This window comes from Macrotis lagotis, chromosome 7 (assembly GCF_037893015.1).
Source record: "Macrotis lagotis isolate mMagLag1 chromosome 7, bilby.v1.9.chrom.fasta, whole genome shotgun sequence".
Taxonomy (NCBI): Eukaryota; Metazoa; Chordata; class Mammalia; order Peramelemorphia; family Peramelidae; genus Macrotis; species Macrotis lagotis.
This window is the reverse complement of record NC_133664.1, coordinates 119,470,565-119,489,073: the sequence shown is the minus strand read 5'-3', so window position 1 is coordinate 119,489,073 and position 18,509 is coordinate 119,470,565. Positions and strand designations below refer to the sequence as shown.

The 18,509-nt window shown below is 40.0% G+C and overlaps 1 protein-coding gene and 1 pseudogene across 10 annotated transcripts in view; one reads left to right on the top strand and one right to left on the bottom strand.

Annotated features, from left to right (window-relative positions):
- The window catches only part of MKLN1 (muskelin 1), a 377,184-nt gene that overhangs the window by 111,460 nt on the left and 247,215 nt on the right, over positions 1-18,509 (top strand). For 2 of the 10 annotated variants that reach the window (XR_012470079.1, XM_074193672.1), the window contains exon 1: positions 7,900-8,028. The exons of the other annotated variants lie outside the window; for them this stretch is intronic. Coding sequence is in view for 1 of the 2 variants with exons in the window: in XM_074193672.1 (XP_074049773.1) it covers positions 7,931-8,028 (98 nt within the window). In the remaining variant the exon portion in view is untranslated. Of the gene's footprint in view, positions 1-7,899; positions 8,029-18,509 lie in introns of those variants that run through there. 10 annotated transcript variants of the gene reach the window in all.
- LOC141493558 (N-acetyl-D-glucosamine kinase pseudogene) lies at positions 16,368-18,249 on the bottom strand (annotated as a pseudogene).

Below are 18,509 nucleotides of genomic sequence, written 5' to 3'. Positions count from 1 at the left end.
TATTCACTTAGCCACCCTGAGGGACTTCCCCTTCCAGAATGATTTTTTTTTTGATCTGCACAAAAAGTGGCTCCTTTCTTTTTTATTAGTCTTAATCATTGAGATGTCCTCCCAGCAATTTTCCCTGCTTTTTTTTTTTTTTTTGGAGTGGTCATTCTTGGCCTCTTTGCCTCCTGTCTTTCTTAAAGGACTCAATGGTCATTGCCTCAGTCAAACTATTATAGATTTTATTTATTTTGAGTTTTACAATTTTCCCCCTAATCTTACTTCCCTCCTCCACCCCCACACAGAAGGCAATTTGTCAATCTTGACATTGTTTCCATGGTATACATTGATACAAAGTGAATGTGATGGGAGAGAAATCATATTGTTAAGGAAGAAATATAAAGTATCAGATATAGCAAGATCAGATAATAGATACCAGTTTTTTTTTTCTAAATTTAAGGTAATAGTCCTTGGTCTTTGTTCAAACTCAACGGTTCTTTATCTGGATACAGATGGTATTCTCCATTGCAGACAGCCTAAAATTGTCCCTGATTGTTGCACTGATGGAATGAGCGAGTCCATCACGGTTGATCATCACCCCATGTTGCTGTTAGGATGTACAGTGCTTTTCATTCCTACTTTTTATTATTATTCCCCGGGATATTCTAGACCTCTTATTCCTTCAAGTGAATATTGTTATTATTTTATTTAGATCATAAAGGAACTATATGGTAGCTGATTAACATGGCATTATGTAAAGCAATTTAGGTAAGCAGCATCATTTTTACTATATAGCTAAGGATCAACTATGAGCAATGACTGGCTCTTCAATTAATTTGTCTTCCTTGTTCTCTGTCATGACTGTTTTGGAAGAATATAGGATGCTTGAGAATGTCTTTGTAGATTAATTCATAGAAATTTTACGTATTTTGTATTATTCTAAATGGAATCATATTGTGGATTGATTCATATAAATTTTATGGGAATCCTCTTTATTTCCTTCTGGTTTTGTTTTTAGCTTATAGAAATACTGAGAAGTTTTGTGAGATTTAAAAAAATATTCTCTTGCTGCTTAACTGATACTCTTTATTGTCTCAATGTATTTACTCACTCTTTGGGAATGTTTTAGATCAGTGTTGGCAAACTTCTAGAAAGGGAAGATATTATTACAAAGAGCTAACATCTCTTGGAAAATCTTGCATGAACTGATGCTGAGTAGCGTTAGCAGAACCAGGGGAACATTATACACATCAATAGCAACATTATGAGATGATCACTTATGATTGATACAACTCCTCTCAGCCTTTCATGATCCAGGACAATCATGAGAAACCTGATGAGGAAAATGCCATTCACATTCAGAGGGGAAAAAAACTATGAATTCTGAATGCAGAATATACTTTATTCACTTTTAAAACTTTTTCTGTTCTTTCTTCCTTATTTTTTCTCCCTGAGTTTTAGTTCTTCTTTCACAGCTTAACCAATGTAGAAATAATTTAAATGCAATTTTACCTGTATAGCCTATATCAGATTGTTTGAGGTCATGAGAATGAGCATTGGAAGGGAGGGTGGTAGGAAAATGTGGAACTCAAAAAACTTACAAAAGGATGAATTCTGAACACTATCTTTGCATGCGATTGGAAATTAAATAAGGAAAAAAATCCAATAAGTTGTGCTTGACTGAACTAATTTCCATTTTTTTGCATGATTACTAACCTAGCAACTGAGAAAAATCATATGGCTGTGCCTAGATTTTCCTGAAGTTTTTGATAAACTATCTCATACTTTTTTTTTAATTGAGACATTGATGGGATATGGATTAAATGTTAAAGAATAAGCTCCAATTCATTTTTGTCTTAATTAGAATAATACATTTTTTAAATCAGGAAAGTATCTACTTCTTTTAAATTTTCAATTTTTAGCACATAATTATAGATAGTAAATTCTGACAATTTTTAATTCTTTTATTTGTTGCAAATTCATCTTTTATGTTAATAATTTGATTTTCTTTCCTCTTTTTTATCTGATAAACCAAAGGTTTATTAATCATATTACTTAATTTTAATTTTATCATTTCTATTTTGTTTTTATTTCTAATTTTCAAGATTTCCTCCTTTGAATTTTTACTAGTCTTGTTAATTTGTTTCCCTAGTTTTAAAAATAGTTAGTCTAACTCATTAAATTTAACTTTTAAAATCTGTTTTCATAGATTTTTTTCTTTAAGTAATTTTTTTAACTGTATCCCCAAAAATTTGTTAAAAGGATTATTATTGTTCTTTTTAACATAAGTGCTAATAGTTTCTTTGGTTTATTTTCTGATAAGACTCATTATACAGCATACTACTATTGAGTTACTATTTTGGTCTTTTGCTTTTATTCCCTATGCAAATTATTATTTTTATTATATTATGTTATGTAGATGCTGTATTTGGTACTTTGACGTATTTTACATTTGTTTACTTTCTCTGTACTTTATCACATGGTCTATTTTTGTAAATGTACATTAGGTGCTGAATAATATGTGTGGTCTTTAATATTTCCATTGAGAAGAATTCATGTTTTCAAATCTAACATTTCTAACATTGTTTAGCTTATATCTTTTTTCCTTTATCTTTGTTAGATCTATTCAGCTCTAGAATATTAACATCTCCTACAGTTATTACTTCCTATATCTTTTTGTAATTTAATTAACTTTCTTTTATAAATTTAAATGTCCTGCCATTTAATGCTTGTGCTCAATTTTGAAAATATTTCACTATGAAGATTACTTTTAAGTGTAGTATAATAGTCCCATTTATCTATCTCAACATTGTAAATTTTAATTTTTGTACAAGAGTATGACTGCAATTTCTACTTTTTTGAAATCATATTAAATGTCGGGGCTCAGTTTAATTCTATATCTTTATTTTTTAGATGTTTTCTGTATGCACAAAATTAGATTTTTTAATATCTATACTTTTATCCTCTTTTTATTGTATTGTTTAATGCATTAGCATTTAAGGTGATAATTGCTTGGTTTGTACTTTCCACATTTCTTTTGTATTGATTTTTGACCCTTCTTTTAAGTCAGCTCTTTGTACTATTGATTTGTTTTGATTATACTATTTTGATCCAAATCTATTTCCAAAGACTTTCTGACTTCTGTTTATCTGACATCCTAAATTACTTGAATTTACTTAAGATGCTAATTTCTCTTTTAATGTTTCTTTTACCCCTCATTTTATCTTCTCTTTCCAAATTATAAATATATGGTTCATAATTTTCCTTTTCCCTTACAACTTTTTAGATTAAGTATTCCTTTGTTATACCCTTTTCCAAGAAATTTTCATTTGTATTTTTCTCTCTTCCTCATTTAGGTACTTTATTATTCATTCTAATTCTTCCATGCATTTGTTATATATTTACTTATTTTTTAAAATTCTAATTCCTTCATCCGATTTGGAACTTTTAGAGTCCTAAATTTGACCTTCTCATTAGACCTGGAATTACCTTTATATGTCTTACCCTATTCTCCTTACCATCCATTCATTTTATAACCCATCTCTGGGCCTTATCATGATCACTCACCACTTCTCATTTATTTCCACATCTCTGTACCCTTTGCCAACTTTGGTGCAGACTGCATTTCCTCCATTTTTCTCTAAAATTCTTTTGAATCTCTAATTTCTAAATGAATTTCTCTCCTGATAAAACCTGGACCCCTCCTACCATTCCAGTCTCCTTACACTTCATTTTGCTATTTTATTATATTCAATGGTCTGGCTGTTTCGCAAACAGGATTCTTTTTATTCCTCCTGCCTAGGAGCTTCTCTTTTCTCATTGCTGATTCCTATTTTTTTCAAGTCCCAGTTAAATTTTTACCTTCTACAAAAGCCTTTCCTGATTCCCCTTAATACTGATGCCTTCCCTGTGGTGATTACCTCAGATTTATTATTTATTCATCTTGTTTGGACAAAGTCGTTACGTTCTGTCTCCCTGATTAGACCAGGAGAACCTGTAGGGTAGGGCATTGTCTCATGCATTTCTTTCTATCTTCAGGAATTAGCACAGTGACTGGTACACAGTTGATACTTAACAAAATGTTCTTTGACTACTAACTTTTTAGAAAAAATTTTATTTCTCTTATCAACTACTTGGGAATTGATTGTTGCAGATGTTTTTTCCCCCATTGGGGATTTTTCATTAACTTCCTTTCACAGCATAATAGCTCAGTGTTTTATGACTTCTTTTTTGTGGTTTATATTAATTTTTCTTTCTTTTACTGTTGGTTTTCTGCTTAGTAAATTGTCCTATAACTAGTCTTTTTTTCTTTTACTTTTAGTCTTTCAGACTTTTACCCCCCCCCCAAAATGTATTTTTTTAGTAACTCATTTCTGGCTTCCCTCCTCATTCTTGTTCCTTTGCCCCACTATTATTCCTGTGGCACAGAATGTCCTCAAGCTCTTCTGGTTGGGGAATGTCAGGGATTTGCTCCCTGCCCAAAGTAAACTTTAAGAAAATAGTTGAAAATCTTTCTTCCCCCTGTGGACTCAACATTCTTTCAAGTGGCTGGGCAGAATTGATTTCTTCTGTCTCTTGGGATGGGATGGAGGTGTTGTAGATTGAGCCAAAACTTTTCAGGGACTGGGTAGGCCTCTGAAGATGGACTGTGAGACCTAAGCTTGTGAGGTTGATTGCACCAGCAGCTGGCTAATGGCAGCTTTTTATGTTTTAATTCTCTCATGTCATCTCATGAGGTCTTTTCTTCCTTTAGTATCTTTGTCACCTTGTGAATTCAACTATAGTTACTATATATATATATATATATATATATATATATATATATATATAGAGAGAGAGAGAGAGAGAGAGAGAGAAATGTTTTGAGTAGGTTAAAATTGGGAAAACAAACTACTCAGTTATCTCTGAGTCAAGATACTATTTACTATATCTGTGCTGCTAAAATTTTCTATATCATCCTTTATTGTTCTCTTTCAACTGTTTTTTCAGGATCTCTGGGTTGAGATGGAAGACAATTTCTCAGTTCATCATTCCAGTTTCAATATATAATTAATAACATTTGAACTGAAAATCTTTTTGGAGTTATGTCGTAATACACAAATGAATCATGTAGATATTTAAATGTCAAAAACAGTTGTGTTTCATCCAACAATTTCTTCAAGCAAGGGATTTTCTTAGTGCGGATTAGGTTTTTTAATGTTTTCAGTTTTTTAATCCAGGAATTGGGGAGATGATGATGATAAGATCTGAAGAAATGTAGGTAGTATAAGTTGGTTAGAGAAGCAAGCAAATATTGGATAATAAAAACAATATTGGAGTGGGTATTGGGAGAGTCATATTCTATACTGCCTTGGCCATAAGCTAGTTGCATAACTCTGGGTAGGCTGCTAAACCCCACAAGGCTGAAATCTTTTCTTGTCTAAGAAATCATCTCTCCTATACAATTTCCCTATCTAAAAACCCAATATCCAAAAGGTAAATACTTGTTCAAGTTCTTACATGAAGAGGAAGAGATGTGATTTTTAAACCCTGGGCCTCTGATTCCATCCACATGCAAGCAGTATACTAGGGTCCCTTCCAGTTCTGTAATTATATGATTCTGGGGGGGGGGGGGAGTATGCCAACTCTTAAGTCATTCATTAGAAAACCGTGGAAAGATAATTACCTGTACCTCAGTTTCCTCCTTTGATAAATTCAAATGATAATCCTGATAGCTTTCTGGAAACAAAGACAGGCTCCAAAATAAAAGAAAAACGAGTTTTTGTTTTAGTTCTCTTTATGTTGCTGGGGCCTCTTAGGTTTTTCAGGCCTCTCCTTGGAGCATCCAATTCATTATATTAATGCCAGACTTAGTTTTGGATACCCCAGTGACTTTATCCTTCCTACATGTGGCAAAAGCTACTTCAATTTCCAAGGCTCAGGGATTAAGGGCTGAGCACCAGGAAAGTGGCAAATGTTTTAGCAACTCCAATGAACATCTGGCCAACAAGTCTTAAGGAGTGTTCTATAAAGGAAGAAAAAAGACATGTGTATGGGTCTTAAGGGTCCTGACCTTTGTGAAGACTGGTGTTCTAAGATGGGTGATTGGGTGGGATTAGGAGGAATGCAGTCTTTTGGGTTAAATGTATGCCAAAAAAATGTATCTATTTGCCCAATTTCTATCTAAAATTTTATCTATTTGGAAAATTTCTATCCAATATTCTATTTGGCTAAATTTCTATCTAAAATTCTATCTCTGGCTAAATTTCTATTAAAATCCTATCTCTTTGGTTATATTCTATCTCAAATTCTCACTCTTTGGCTAAATTTCTATCTAAAATTCTATCTCTGGCTAAATTTCTATTAAAATTCTATCTCTTTGGTTATATTCTATCTCAAATTCTCTCTGGCTAAATTTCTATCTAAAATTCTAATTCTGGCTAAATTTCTATTAAAATTCTATCTCTGGTTGGATTCTATTTCAAATTCTCTCTGGCTAAATTTCTATCTAAAATTCTAATTGTCTAAATTTTGATTAAAATTCTATCTCTGTTAGATTCTATCTCAAATTCTTTCTCTGGCTAAATTTCTATCTCAAATTCTCTGTCTTTGCTAAATCTCTATTAAAATTCTCTCTGGCTAAATTTCTATCTAAAATTCCAATTCTGGCTAAATTTCTATTAAAATTCTCTCTCTTTGGCTAAATTTCTATTAAAATTCTCTCTGGCTAAATTTCTATCTCAAATTCTCTCTTTGGCTAAATTTCTATTAAAATTCTCTGTCTCTGGCTAAATTTCTATTAAAATTCTCTGTCTCTGGCTAAATTTCTATTAAAATTCTCTCTGGCTAAATTTCTATAAAAACTCTCTCTGGCTAAATTTCTATTAAAATTCTCTCTCTCTCTGGCTAAATTTCTATTACAATTCTCTGTCTCTGGCTAAATTTCTATTAAAATTCTCTCTCTCTCTGGCTAAATTTCTATAAAAATTCTCTCTCTGGCTAAATTTCTATTAAATTCTCTCTCTCTGGCTAAATTTCTATTAAAATTCTCTCTCTGGCTAAATTTCTATAAAAACTCTCTCTCTGGCTAAATTTCTATTAAAATTCTCTCTCTCTCTCTCTCTCTCTGGCTAAATTTCTATTAAAATTCTCTGTCTCTGGCTAAATTTCTATTAAAACTCTCTCTCTCTGGCTAAATTTCTATTAAAATTCTGTCTCTGGCTAAATTTCTATTAAATTTCTCTCTGGCTAAATTTCTATTAAAATTCTCTCTCTGGCTAAATTTCTATAAAAACTGTCTCTCTCTGGCTAAATTTCTATTAAAATTCTGTCTCTGGCTAAATTTCTATTAAAATTCTCTGTCTCTGGCTAAATTTCTATTAAAATTCTCTCTCTCTCTGGCTAAATTTCTATTAAAATTCTCTCTCTGGCTAAATTTCTATTAAAATTCTCTCTCTCTCTGGCTAAATTTCTATTAAAATTCTGCCTCTGGCTAAATTTCTATTAAAATTCTCTCTCTCTCTGGCTAAATTTCTATTAAAATTCTCTCTCTGGCTAAATTTGTATGAAAATTCTCAGCCTCTGGCTAAATTTCTCTCGCATTCTGCCTTTGGCGGCATTTCTCTAACATTCTGGGCCTTTGGCTGGGTTTCTACCCACGTCCTCCGTGTGGAACGCTCCCCTGCCCCGGCTGCGGCCGCCCGGTGCCAGCCCCGTCCCCCGGGCCCGGCTCCCGGCCCTGGCTGAGCGCGTGGGCGGGGGGCGCCCCGGAGGCCGGCCGCGGCTCGCTCCGCTTCGCCAGGCCCCGCCTCTGCCCCCGGACCGCGGCTGCTCGGGGGAGGGGAGGGCGCCCCCGGCCGGCGCCCGCAGCCCGCGCGGCCCCTTTAAGCGCAGGCCCCGCCCCCGCGGCGGCGGCGGCGGCGGCGGCGGCGGCGGCGGCCGCGGCGGCGGGTTGGGAGTTGACAAGATGGCGGCTGGCGGGGCTGGCGCTGCGGCTCCCGAGAGCCGGCTGCTGCCCTACGCGCTGCACAAGTGGAGCTCCTTCTCCTCCACCTACCTGCCCGAGTGAGTAGGGGCCCGCCCGGGGGGCGGCGGGGCGGGAGCGGCGGGCGGCCGAGGGCCCGGGCGCGCCGCGCCGCGGGGAGGGGGAGGGGAGGCGCGGCCCGGGCCTCCCTGGCTCCCCGCGCCGGGCCTGGGCGCGGGCGGCGGGGGGCGGGGAAGGGGCCGGGTCTCCGGGGGGCGCTGCCCGCCGGGGGCCCCGCGTGCCGCGGGCAGGCGCGGGGCCCGCCTCGGGAAACTTTGATTTTCGGCCCTGCCCCCTCGCGTCTCCCGGGCGTGGCGGGGCTTCGGCCCCCGGCTCCGGCCCCCGGGCCCCGGCCCCGGCCCCGGCCCCGGCCCGCCTCGCCTCCCCGGCGCCGGACTCCCGTTTCCGCGGAAGCCCGGGCCGCCTCCCGAGTCCGGCCTGCGGCGCCGAGCAGGCCGCTGGGCCCGCTTCCGAGCTGACACTTCAGAGGCCCCGGAGTCTCCTTTTTCACCAATTTTGCAGCTCCTGCGGGCGCCAAAGGCTCTGCCGACTGGTGCTCCGTTCTGTGTCCATCACACCCGGCTTGTGCCTGCCACGGGGGCCGGTTCGGTGCTGCAGCCAGGCGACCTATGGTCACGTTAGGTTTTTGGGTTATGTAGACAGATGTCCCCAAAAAACCTCTTTCTCTTCTGGACTTTGCTGTTTCTGCCAATGGGGTCACAGTTCATCCAGTCTTTTACGTTTGAACACATGACTTGTCCCCTTTGACTTTTTTTCCCCTCTTATAGTTCTTTTTTTAAATCTGAAAAAAACTTTAGGCATTTTTTAGAAATTTTATTTATTTATTTAGGTTTCTGTAAGGCAAACAGTTAAGTGGCTTGCCCAAGACCACACAGCTAGGCAGTTATGAAGTGTCTGAGGCCCGATTTGACTCCAGGGCTGGTGCTCTATCCACTCTGCCACCTATATTTCTTAAATTCAAGATTTCTCTCATTCCATTTCAGAAACTTTCCCTGGAACAGGTTGAGTGTTATGACCGTAATGGGTCTTTGAGGCAGGTGTCTAGGGACATTTCTATTAAACATTTCTATTTCCATCTTCTTTCTATTTGATCCCTAATACACTTTGGCTCTCATCATCTCCACTTCTGGAGGTTCTTATTCGGGCTCCCACACCAATCTTGACTCTGTTATCCATTCTTTAGTAGCTGTCTATCTGATTAATCTTTATAAATCTGTCAATCACCTGCTCAAGAATTTTTTAAAATTTAATATTTATTCTCATTTTGTACAATTTTTTTTATACATTAATAAAATGTTCTTGTTTAAGAGTAAACAACCCCCCCCCAATATAGACTCGCTTGAGTGATAAAGTAAAGGGGAGAGAAAAAAAATTAAAATTAAAAGAATAATAGTAATAATTGTAGGTATGGCCAGGTGGTGCAGTGGACAGAGCACCAACCCTGGAGCCAGGAGCACCTGAGCCCATATCCAGCCCCATACACCCAACAGTCACCCAGCTGTGTGACATGCAAGCCACCCCAAACCCACTGCCTTGCAAAAACCATAAAAAAGAAAAAAAAAGACCCCAAATAAAATAGTAATAATAGTAGGGGCAGCTTGGGTGGAGGACAGAGCATTGGCCCTTGAGCCAGGAGCACCCGGATCCAAATCTGGCCTCAGACACCCAATGATCACCCTGCTATGCAGCCCCAGGCAGGCCACCCAGCCCCATTTACCCTACACCCCCCCAAATCATAATAATAATAATAATAACAACAACAATAAATGTGATTCAGTCTTTGTTCCAACACCACCAACTCTGTCACGGGTGGATCACATTCTTTATGATAAGCCTATCACAAAAGTCACTTCATATTTTTCCACCATTGCCATTGCTGATCACAACTCCCTCCTTTCGTATTTCTCCACTACCATGTACTATATTTTTTCTCTCCTTTCACTCTGACTCTGCTGTAGGGTAGCCAAGTGGCTCAGCAGACAGATCCCTGGTCCTGGGGCCAAGAAGCCCTGAGCCCCCATACCACCCCTTAGGCCCAGTATCCACCTGGCCCTGTGGTCCTGGGTAGGCCATCCAATCCCAGCCCCTTGCAAGAAGTAAAACAGAAAATGTGTTCTATCTGACCACTCTTCCCCCCATGGTCCATCCTCTCCTTCATTCACATCCCCACCCCTTCCCTGTGTCCCCCTCCTTCTTATTCCATATGTCTATACCCCATTGAGCATATATGCTGTTTCCTCTCCTAGCCACCTCTGATGAGAGCAAAGACTCCCCCATTCCCCTTTGCCTTCCCCCTTCCATATCATTGCAATAGCTCATTGTAATAAAGAAAAATCTTATTATATGAAATATCTTAGCCTATTCCTCTGCTCCTTTTTCTTTCTCCTGTTACATTTCCCTTTTATCTATTGACCCCATTTTTACACTATATTTTATCTTCAAATTCAGCTTTCTCCTGTGCTTCAACTATAAAAGCTCCCTCTACCTGCTCTATTAACTGAGAGGGTTCATATGAATATTATCAGTGTCATTTTTCTAAGCAGGAATACATGTAGTTCATCATCATCAAGTCCCTCATTTTCCCCTTCTCCAATCTCTATGCTTCACCTGAGTTCTGTATTTGAAGATCAAACCTTCTGTTCAGCTCTGGCCATTCCAACAGGAACATGTGAAATTCCCCTGGTTCATTGAAAGTCCATCTTTTTCCCTGGAAGAGGACATTCAATTTTGCCTGGTAGTTGATTCTCGGTTGCATTCTAAGCTCTTTTGCCTTTTGGTACATTATATTCCAAGCCCTATGATCTTCCAATGTAGCTGCTGCTAAGTCCTGTGTGATCCTGACTGCAGCTCCACGGTATTTGAATTGTGTCCTTCTGGCTGCTTGTAATATTTTCTCTTTGACTTGGGAGTTCTGAACTTGGCTACAGTATTCCTGGGGGTTGTTTTTTTTTTTTGGTATCTCTTTCTCAGGGGCGTCTGTGGATTCTCTCCATTTCTATTTTGCCCTCTGCTTCTAGGATATCAAGGCAATTTTCCTGTAGTAATTCTTTGAAAATGATGACAAGGCTCTTTTCCTGATCATGACTTTCAGGTATTCCAATAATTTTTAAATTATCTTTCCTAAATCTGTTTTCCATATCAGTTATTTTTTCAATGAGATGTTTCACATTTTCTTCTAATTTTTCATTCTTTTGGTTTTGAAGTACTGTGTCTTGATTTTTCGTAAATTCATCAATCTCCCTGAGTTCTATTCTTTGTCTGAAGGAGTTGTTTTCCTCAGAGAGCTTTCTTATCTCTTTCCATCTGGCCAATTCTGCTTTTTACAGGATTCTTCTCAATAACTTTTGGAACTGTTTTACTCATTTGACCTAAGCTGGTTTTTAGCATGCTATTTTCTTCAGCATTTTTTTGGATCTCCTTGACTAAGCTGCTGACTTCATTTTCATGTTTTTCCTGCATCTCTCATTTCTTTTCTCAGTTTTTCTTCTACCTCCCTCATTTGATTTTCAAAGTCTTTTCTGAGCTCTGTCATAAGCCTGAGCCCAATTTCTGTTTTTCTTGGAGTCTTTAGATGCAGGAGTTTGTTCTTCCTCATCTTCAGATTGAGTGTTTTGATCCTTCTTGGGCTCACAGGCAAAATATTTCTCAATGGTGTTCCTCTTGTTTCTCTGCTTGCTCATTTTCCCAGCCTTAGCCTGTTTTTGGGGTGCTTCCTGAGCTTTTGGGACACTCCCACAAGGGTCTCAGTGTGTGCGGCTCTGCCCTCCCTCCTGGTCTGTGAATGACCATAAGTGCCCCCCTCTGCCACGGGGCTGAGGTGGGGGGGCCTAGACTACGATCAGAATCTGAATGTGGTCAGAGCCCCAGAGTCCTGTTCCAGGGGCAGAGGACAGAGCTTGGCAGTCTCTCTTCACTCCCCTCCCTGGGTTCAGTGGGCTCATACCCTGGGGGTTCCTGCTTACCAGCTCCACCTGCTCCTGGTTCCTTGATCTGGACTGCCTTGGCCAAGCTGCTTGCTGTGTACCCTGAGGGCTGGGCTTCACGTGCTCGCTCTGGCAGAGGTCCCCCGTTGTTCCCCCACTTTGTGCCCGGTGCTCCCCAGGTTGTAGGTCAGGAAACTCCCCTGCTGCTGTGATCCTCAGCTCCCAGTGCCCTGGGGCTGCCTCCAGGAGGCTGAAGTTCTTTGGCTCTGGTGGGCCACCCCTCTGGCAGGCCACCCCTCTGACCCCGGGGAGCAGAGCCTTTCTGCTCTTTTCCAGGTTACCTTGAGTTAGGAGCACTGCCTCAACTGGGTCCCTTTGTGGGTTCTGTCTCTTGAAAATTTAGTTAGAGTCCTTAGTTTATAAGTTTTATGAGAGAGTGCCTAAGATAGGATCCTCTCTTGTTGCCATCTGGGCTTTGCGCCTCTTGCTCAAGAATCTTAAGGGGCTTCCTTTTGCCTCTAGGATAAAATACAAAACAAGATGACTTTAGGCCACCTTTTCAGGTGTATTTTATATCATATGCTCTGTTATTTCAGCCAAAGTGATCTACTTTTGTTCCCTTAATTTGGCATACTTCTTCTTGTCCCAACCTTTGCAGAAAAAGTTTGTGCTGGCAATTTCCTTTTTGGAAATGCAACTTTCTTTTCTCTCATATTTAGAATCTTTAGCTTCCTCCAGCATTTTCTGTGGGAAACAATTTCTGAACTCTTCAGTAGTGAATGTTTTGTTTCCTCTAGTCTCACATTATCTTGTTGTATAGTTATGTGTTTATGAGTTGCATGCCAAATAGAATTAGTAAGTTCCTTGAGGGCAAGCACTGCCCACCACTGCTACCACAGAATTGTGATGCTCTTCATTTCTATTTATTTGCCTAGATTATTGCAGTAGCTTCCTATTGGATGTCTCCTTTCCATCACTGCTTTAGTTCATTTTTTTGTTTTTAGGCTTTTGCAAGGCAATGGGGTTAAGTGGCTTGCCCAAGGCCACACAGCTAGGTAATTATTAAGTGTCTGAGGCCAGATTTTAACTCCGGTACTTCTGACTTCAGGGCCAGTGCTCTATCCATAATGCCACCTAGGCGCCCTTTAGTTCAGTTTTTAAATCTCTTTTTCTCCATGTTTATTGGGTCAGTTTCATGATTTTCAACCCAGGAAACTTTATACCAACCTTTTCTAAAGCATGAATGTGCATTGCACTAATGGCTTTTCCTTAATGCTGTTCCCAGGAAGCTTTATACCAACCTTTTCTAAAGCATGAATGTGCGTTGCACTTCTTGCTTTTCCTTAATGCTGTTCCCAGTACTTCTGTTTGCTGCTGCCAGATTTCTGCCTGTTCTCAAACTTCTAGTTTGAGGAGGATTTCAGGAAAGCATTCTAACCCTCAGCAGTATATTGCTTACGCTTCTTTAGTTTTCTCATTCCTGAAAGGTGTGAGATCAAGAAAGCTGACTAAAGACCATTACAGGAATTTGAAACAGGAGCTTCATGGTTTCATTTGTTTATTCTTGTCTTTGAAGGTAAGATTATAAATATGACTTTTGTGGGAAGAGAGGGAATGTATGGCACTGGAAAGATGTTAGAAATATCAAGGAATCAAAGAACTTGAAGGAGCTTGTATTCTAGTCTAATTGGAGTCATTGATATACATTGCATAAAGGTTTGGGAATCAACAGTTTTCCATTAAAATTGTGTTTTTTATTTGTTTATTGGGAGGGGGAAGTGATAAAGAGGGACCACAAACCTTTTCCACCAAATTTTTTTCTTTTTTTTTCCCTAAGACAGGATGGTGGTGTTGCTTCTCTTGGCCTTCAGTTCTCTAAATATGCCAGGCTTGATAATGTTATGAACAAAGCTAAACATAATGCTTTTTTGTTCTTAAACCTATAAAGTGGTTTTCTGCTTTGTAAAGAGTGCTAAAAGGTGTTTCATATATATTTTTTGTTTCCTAGAAGTTTTTATTTCTTTAATTGAAGAGACAGAATAAGTTGAAAAGATAATTCACAGTACTTGTATTAATCTGTGGTTGAGGCAGATAGATTGTGCAGTGGACAGAGCACTGCACCAGGACTGAGGAAGATTCAAGTGCAAATCAGCGACACCACTAACTGTGACTTTGGACAAGTCACTTGACCATTCTGTCTGCCTCTGTGTCCTCATCTGTAAAATGGGAATAATAATAGCACCTACCTCCAGGGGTTTTTGGGAAGATCAGATGAGATCATATTTGTAAAATATTTGGCATGGAACCTGGTGCAGGGTAGGTGCAGTCCATTCATGCTTCCTCATCCTGTGCTCTTCTTGTGCACAGGCTACATTCAAGGTATTGGGATGAGCAATGCTCTGCCCTTCTCCCCTTGTCGTGACCAGCCTGGCTTCTTTTTCTGTCTACCACTCCTCATGGCACTTTCTACTGAATCATTTTCTTCTTTGGGCTTTCTTGTTCACACCTACCATGGGTCTTGTTTCAGTCCCTTCTTTGTGATGTTTATCTTTAGTTATTTGTTGGCAGCAGTGTTTTGTTCTAGGGCTCACTGCTCATGCAACATTTCCCAAGGACAATTCCAGTCCACTTTCCTTTTTAACTCTGCACCCAGCTCATTGTCCATTTAGATTATCTATCCCAAATATACCTACTGGTGGACAAGCTTTAGAAATCTGAGTTTAAGAGCTTATTCATTCATTTGGTCTTTCTTATTTGGGTGGATGGGACAGATTCTTTTAAATGATGGTTTAAAGTTCTCTTCCAAGGGACTTTGTAAAGTTGTGGGGCTTGATGAAGTCAACACAATATCACCTTCAAGAAGATGCATCTAGAACCTCAGCATCCATAGTACAGTTCATAATACAAGGTGGTATATCATAAATGTTAAACTCAGTATAGACAATGAATATTGTAGTGGTTCATAATAGGGAGAGTCATTTTGACGTATTTTAACTTGACATTTTGATTACAGTGATATGAGAACTTAGTTACTGGTGCTTTTTCTGTACAATTTGAAGTTTTGTTGGCATTTGAACTGCTTAAATAATATGAGAAATAATTCTAGTAGATATCTTTTTTTCCAGTTTGCTCTTAATCTCTTGATTTCTTCTTCATGACTAAGAATCTGAAAGGAAATTTCTTGAAATGCTGGAGCATATTCATACATAAGAGTAGGACATATATGATGAACCTTCAAAGGGGACTTGGTGGGAAGGAAAGTAGAGCAGGGTGATTTAAACTAGGTGTATCAAAAAGTCTGGCAACATGTGACTTGCAAGACTAAGAATGTGGCCTGAGAACTAGATTAATGTGTAATTAAGAAATATTTTACACAATAAAGATTCAATAAAAGATAATAAGTCAAAAGGCCAGATTTAAACTGAAATTTTTTTTCCAAGTTCATCATTTGATCCACTGCCACCTAACTCCTTCTGACAATGGTCTATGGTATCAGGTGACAGAAAGAAATCCAACATGAAGAGGACTGATGAAAGACCTGAGATTTAATGATGACAGACTGCTGGTGACCTTGGGGAATACACTTATTAGAATAAGGAAACCAGATCGCACCTGAGTAGTAAATAGGGAGTGAGAAAATGCAAGCAATAAGTGTAGAGTATTTTTTTCTAGAAGTCTGAATATTAAATGACTGTAGGAGGATACTTTTTTTTTGGAAATAAAACAAAAATTTATTGAAAGAAGTTACAACACATAGAAAGGGAGAAAGAGACTCCCTTCCCCTTACTAGACTAGGATTTACAAATGGTTTGTTACAATCATAATTCTCTATATCTTTCCAGTCAGTTATTTACATCTCCATCCAATTTCTACGTTCACAATTCATCTTTCCCCTTCATCAGTTCTAGTCCTTGCTCTGCCACCAATTAGCCATCTGACCCAGCAGACTCTTCCACACTCCTGAGGGTCCTGATATATCAATGGGGAGAATCCCATCTGCCCTGTCTTCCTTGAAGTGGTTTGATGAGGAAAGGGTTTTTGTAAAAGATTCTTCTCAAGAATTTCTGGTTGAAGGAACTGGCCATGTTTGGCAAGAGAAAAGGCAACTCTCTGTTTTCCAGTATATGAAGGATAATCATGGAAAGATCAGAGGAGAGTTGCAAAGGAGGCCGATTTAAGTTTGAAATTAGGAAAACACCCTTAACCATTGAAGCAGTCCAGAAGTGAGATGGCTGGCCCCCCAAGGTGGCCAGCTGCCCAACCACCTCTGGAGAACTTGTTTTGTGGATGGGTTGGTCACCACATCTTCTAAGGGTCTTTCAGATCATGTGAGTGTGTTTGGACTTACCTCTGAGCACTGTGAAGAGGTAACAGACATAGAAAGTACCAGTAAAATTTTACTACCTTCATTGATTAACAAAGGCATTGTCCCTTTGTGGTGTCTAATGTCCACTGGCCCTGAAGTGATAAGGCCTATCTGAACTAAGGGAAGGAATATTTAAAGAAGGAATCCACATTTTTGTCATAGTCCAGGGGAAGCATCTGCCCAACAGACTTAGCTGCCAGGCTCGCTCCCCCTGTGGCAGAGGAATAATACTTCAGATTCAGCAGGGTGAAGTGGGAGAAGGCTCTCTGCGTCTTCCTTCCCTCAACTAGGGTGGAGATAAAGGCTTCTTTTAGCTGCTCCCAGTTCCTCCATATATAGAGCCCACACACAGCATAGGGAGGCCCATGGGACCCTGGAAAGGTGCCGGCTGAATCCTGGGCAACACAGCCAGTATACGTCTGGCTTCTTCTCCAGCCTTCTTGAAAATATTCTGGCAGAGATGGTCACCTTGATAGGCACCTTACGCAACTTTTCAGCAAAATCCTGCAAACAGGGATTTATCAAGGTTTCTGTAGAGCTGGGTGAGGAGTCCCATACGGTCAGATACCTGGAAGTAGGTAAACATGGCATGTTTGAGGTAGTCTTTGTCATGTGGAGATACCTCCAGGGTATCCATGGTGTCAAAGACTGTCTTCACTGCCAAATGTGCAATCCAGTAGGCAGAGCCTCATCACCCATGAGGTGTCCCCAGCCACCACATCCGTGCTCAGAGCCATCAGGGTTGACCAGTCTGCAGTTGGACCCTGTCCCGGAAATGAGCACCACACCACCATGGGGTGTGGCTGTGGCAATGGACCCCGTTGCATTGGTAGAGATGAAGTAATTTTCACTCAGGTGAGGATACGTGCTTTTCAATTGTTTGATCAAGGTGGACATTGCAGTGTTCTGTTCTGCCCCACTCAGGGTCAGGCCCAGGCTGTGCAGTGGTTTATTGAGGCTTATTCCTCCTTTCTTCTTGGCCTCATTCACAATGTCATTGATCCTTTCGGCACATGCCTCTAGTCCAATCAGCCATTGGTTGGTGCTTAGTCCAGAAGCTTCTCCTATGACCTGGCTCTTTTCAGAATGAGTGCCCCCCCCCCCCCCCCCCCCCCCGCCATGCCCCTATACAGCTGCTCCATGGGGCTGCCCCTGCGCGCTCTGGAGGGTCGGGGCGGCCTGTCTGTGACCTCCCCTGCTCGGGCACCACCTTCTGCGCAGCAGGGAGGGGGGCCTGTAGGAGGATACTTTGAAGGGGATATTAAGTATTTTTTAAAGAATGGGAAGATTTTAGATGGGTTTCAAAGTCTAGAAAGGAAAAAAACCCCAAAACAACCTTTGAATGTGTTGAATAACTCTTAGGCCTAAGTGGACTGACTCTTAAAGAGTTAATAGTGTTTAAGACTTAAGTGTTTTGAATCTTTTTTTCTTTTCTTTTTTTTTGGCAAGGCAGTGGGGTTAAGTGACTTGCCCAAGGTCACACAGCTAGGTCATTATTAAGTGTCTTAGGCCAGATTTGAACTTAGATACTCCTGACTCCAGGGCCTGTGCTCTATCCATAGTGCAACCCAGCCTTCCCAAGTGTTTTGAATCTTAAAGAGGTTAAAACAGTCCTCTTTCCATTCTTTCCTGAATGTGTGAACTGGGGAGCAAGGAACTGGCTGCCAGGCAAGATGTTCCATTAGGACCATTAGATAGGCTTCTTTCCCATGACTTTAGAAAGTTAGGGTCCCTTATCTTGAAACTTTCCCCTTTCTTTACTGGTCAGTGGAGAAAATTATTTTCCATTGGTTCATAAGGATTTTAGCAATTTTTCTTCCTTTGGTGTGCGTTTTCCTGTTGTATTTTGTTAGAATAGTTTTATTTGATTTTTAGTAATTTACTTGATCTGGAAGTTGAGTCTGCACTGAATGGGGTCTTGAACTGAGAATGCATTTCCTGTCTCTCACCATGAGTTCAGATATGATATGGGCTCGTGATATAAACTACTGACAAGAAGTGTTCCTACTTAGTTTGTGTGAATTTCCTAAATAGGAAAGTGAGCTGTCCAAGAAAGTATTATATATCATCGACTGATGATTAAAGCTCCTTCATTTCTGATCCACTCTTCTGGTTATCTGAGCTAGAATCCATTACTCTTTCTATTATACTATGACACTTAGGGTTGCTCACAGTTTTACCTCCCATTATTCTCATCTCTGACTTTCTACCA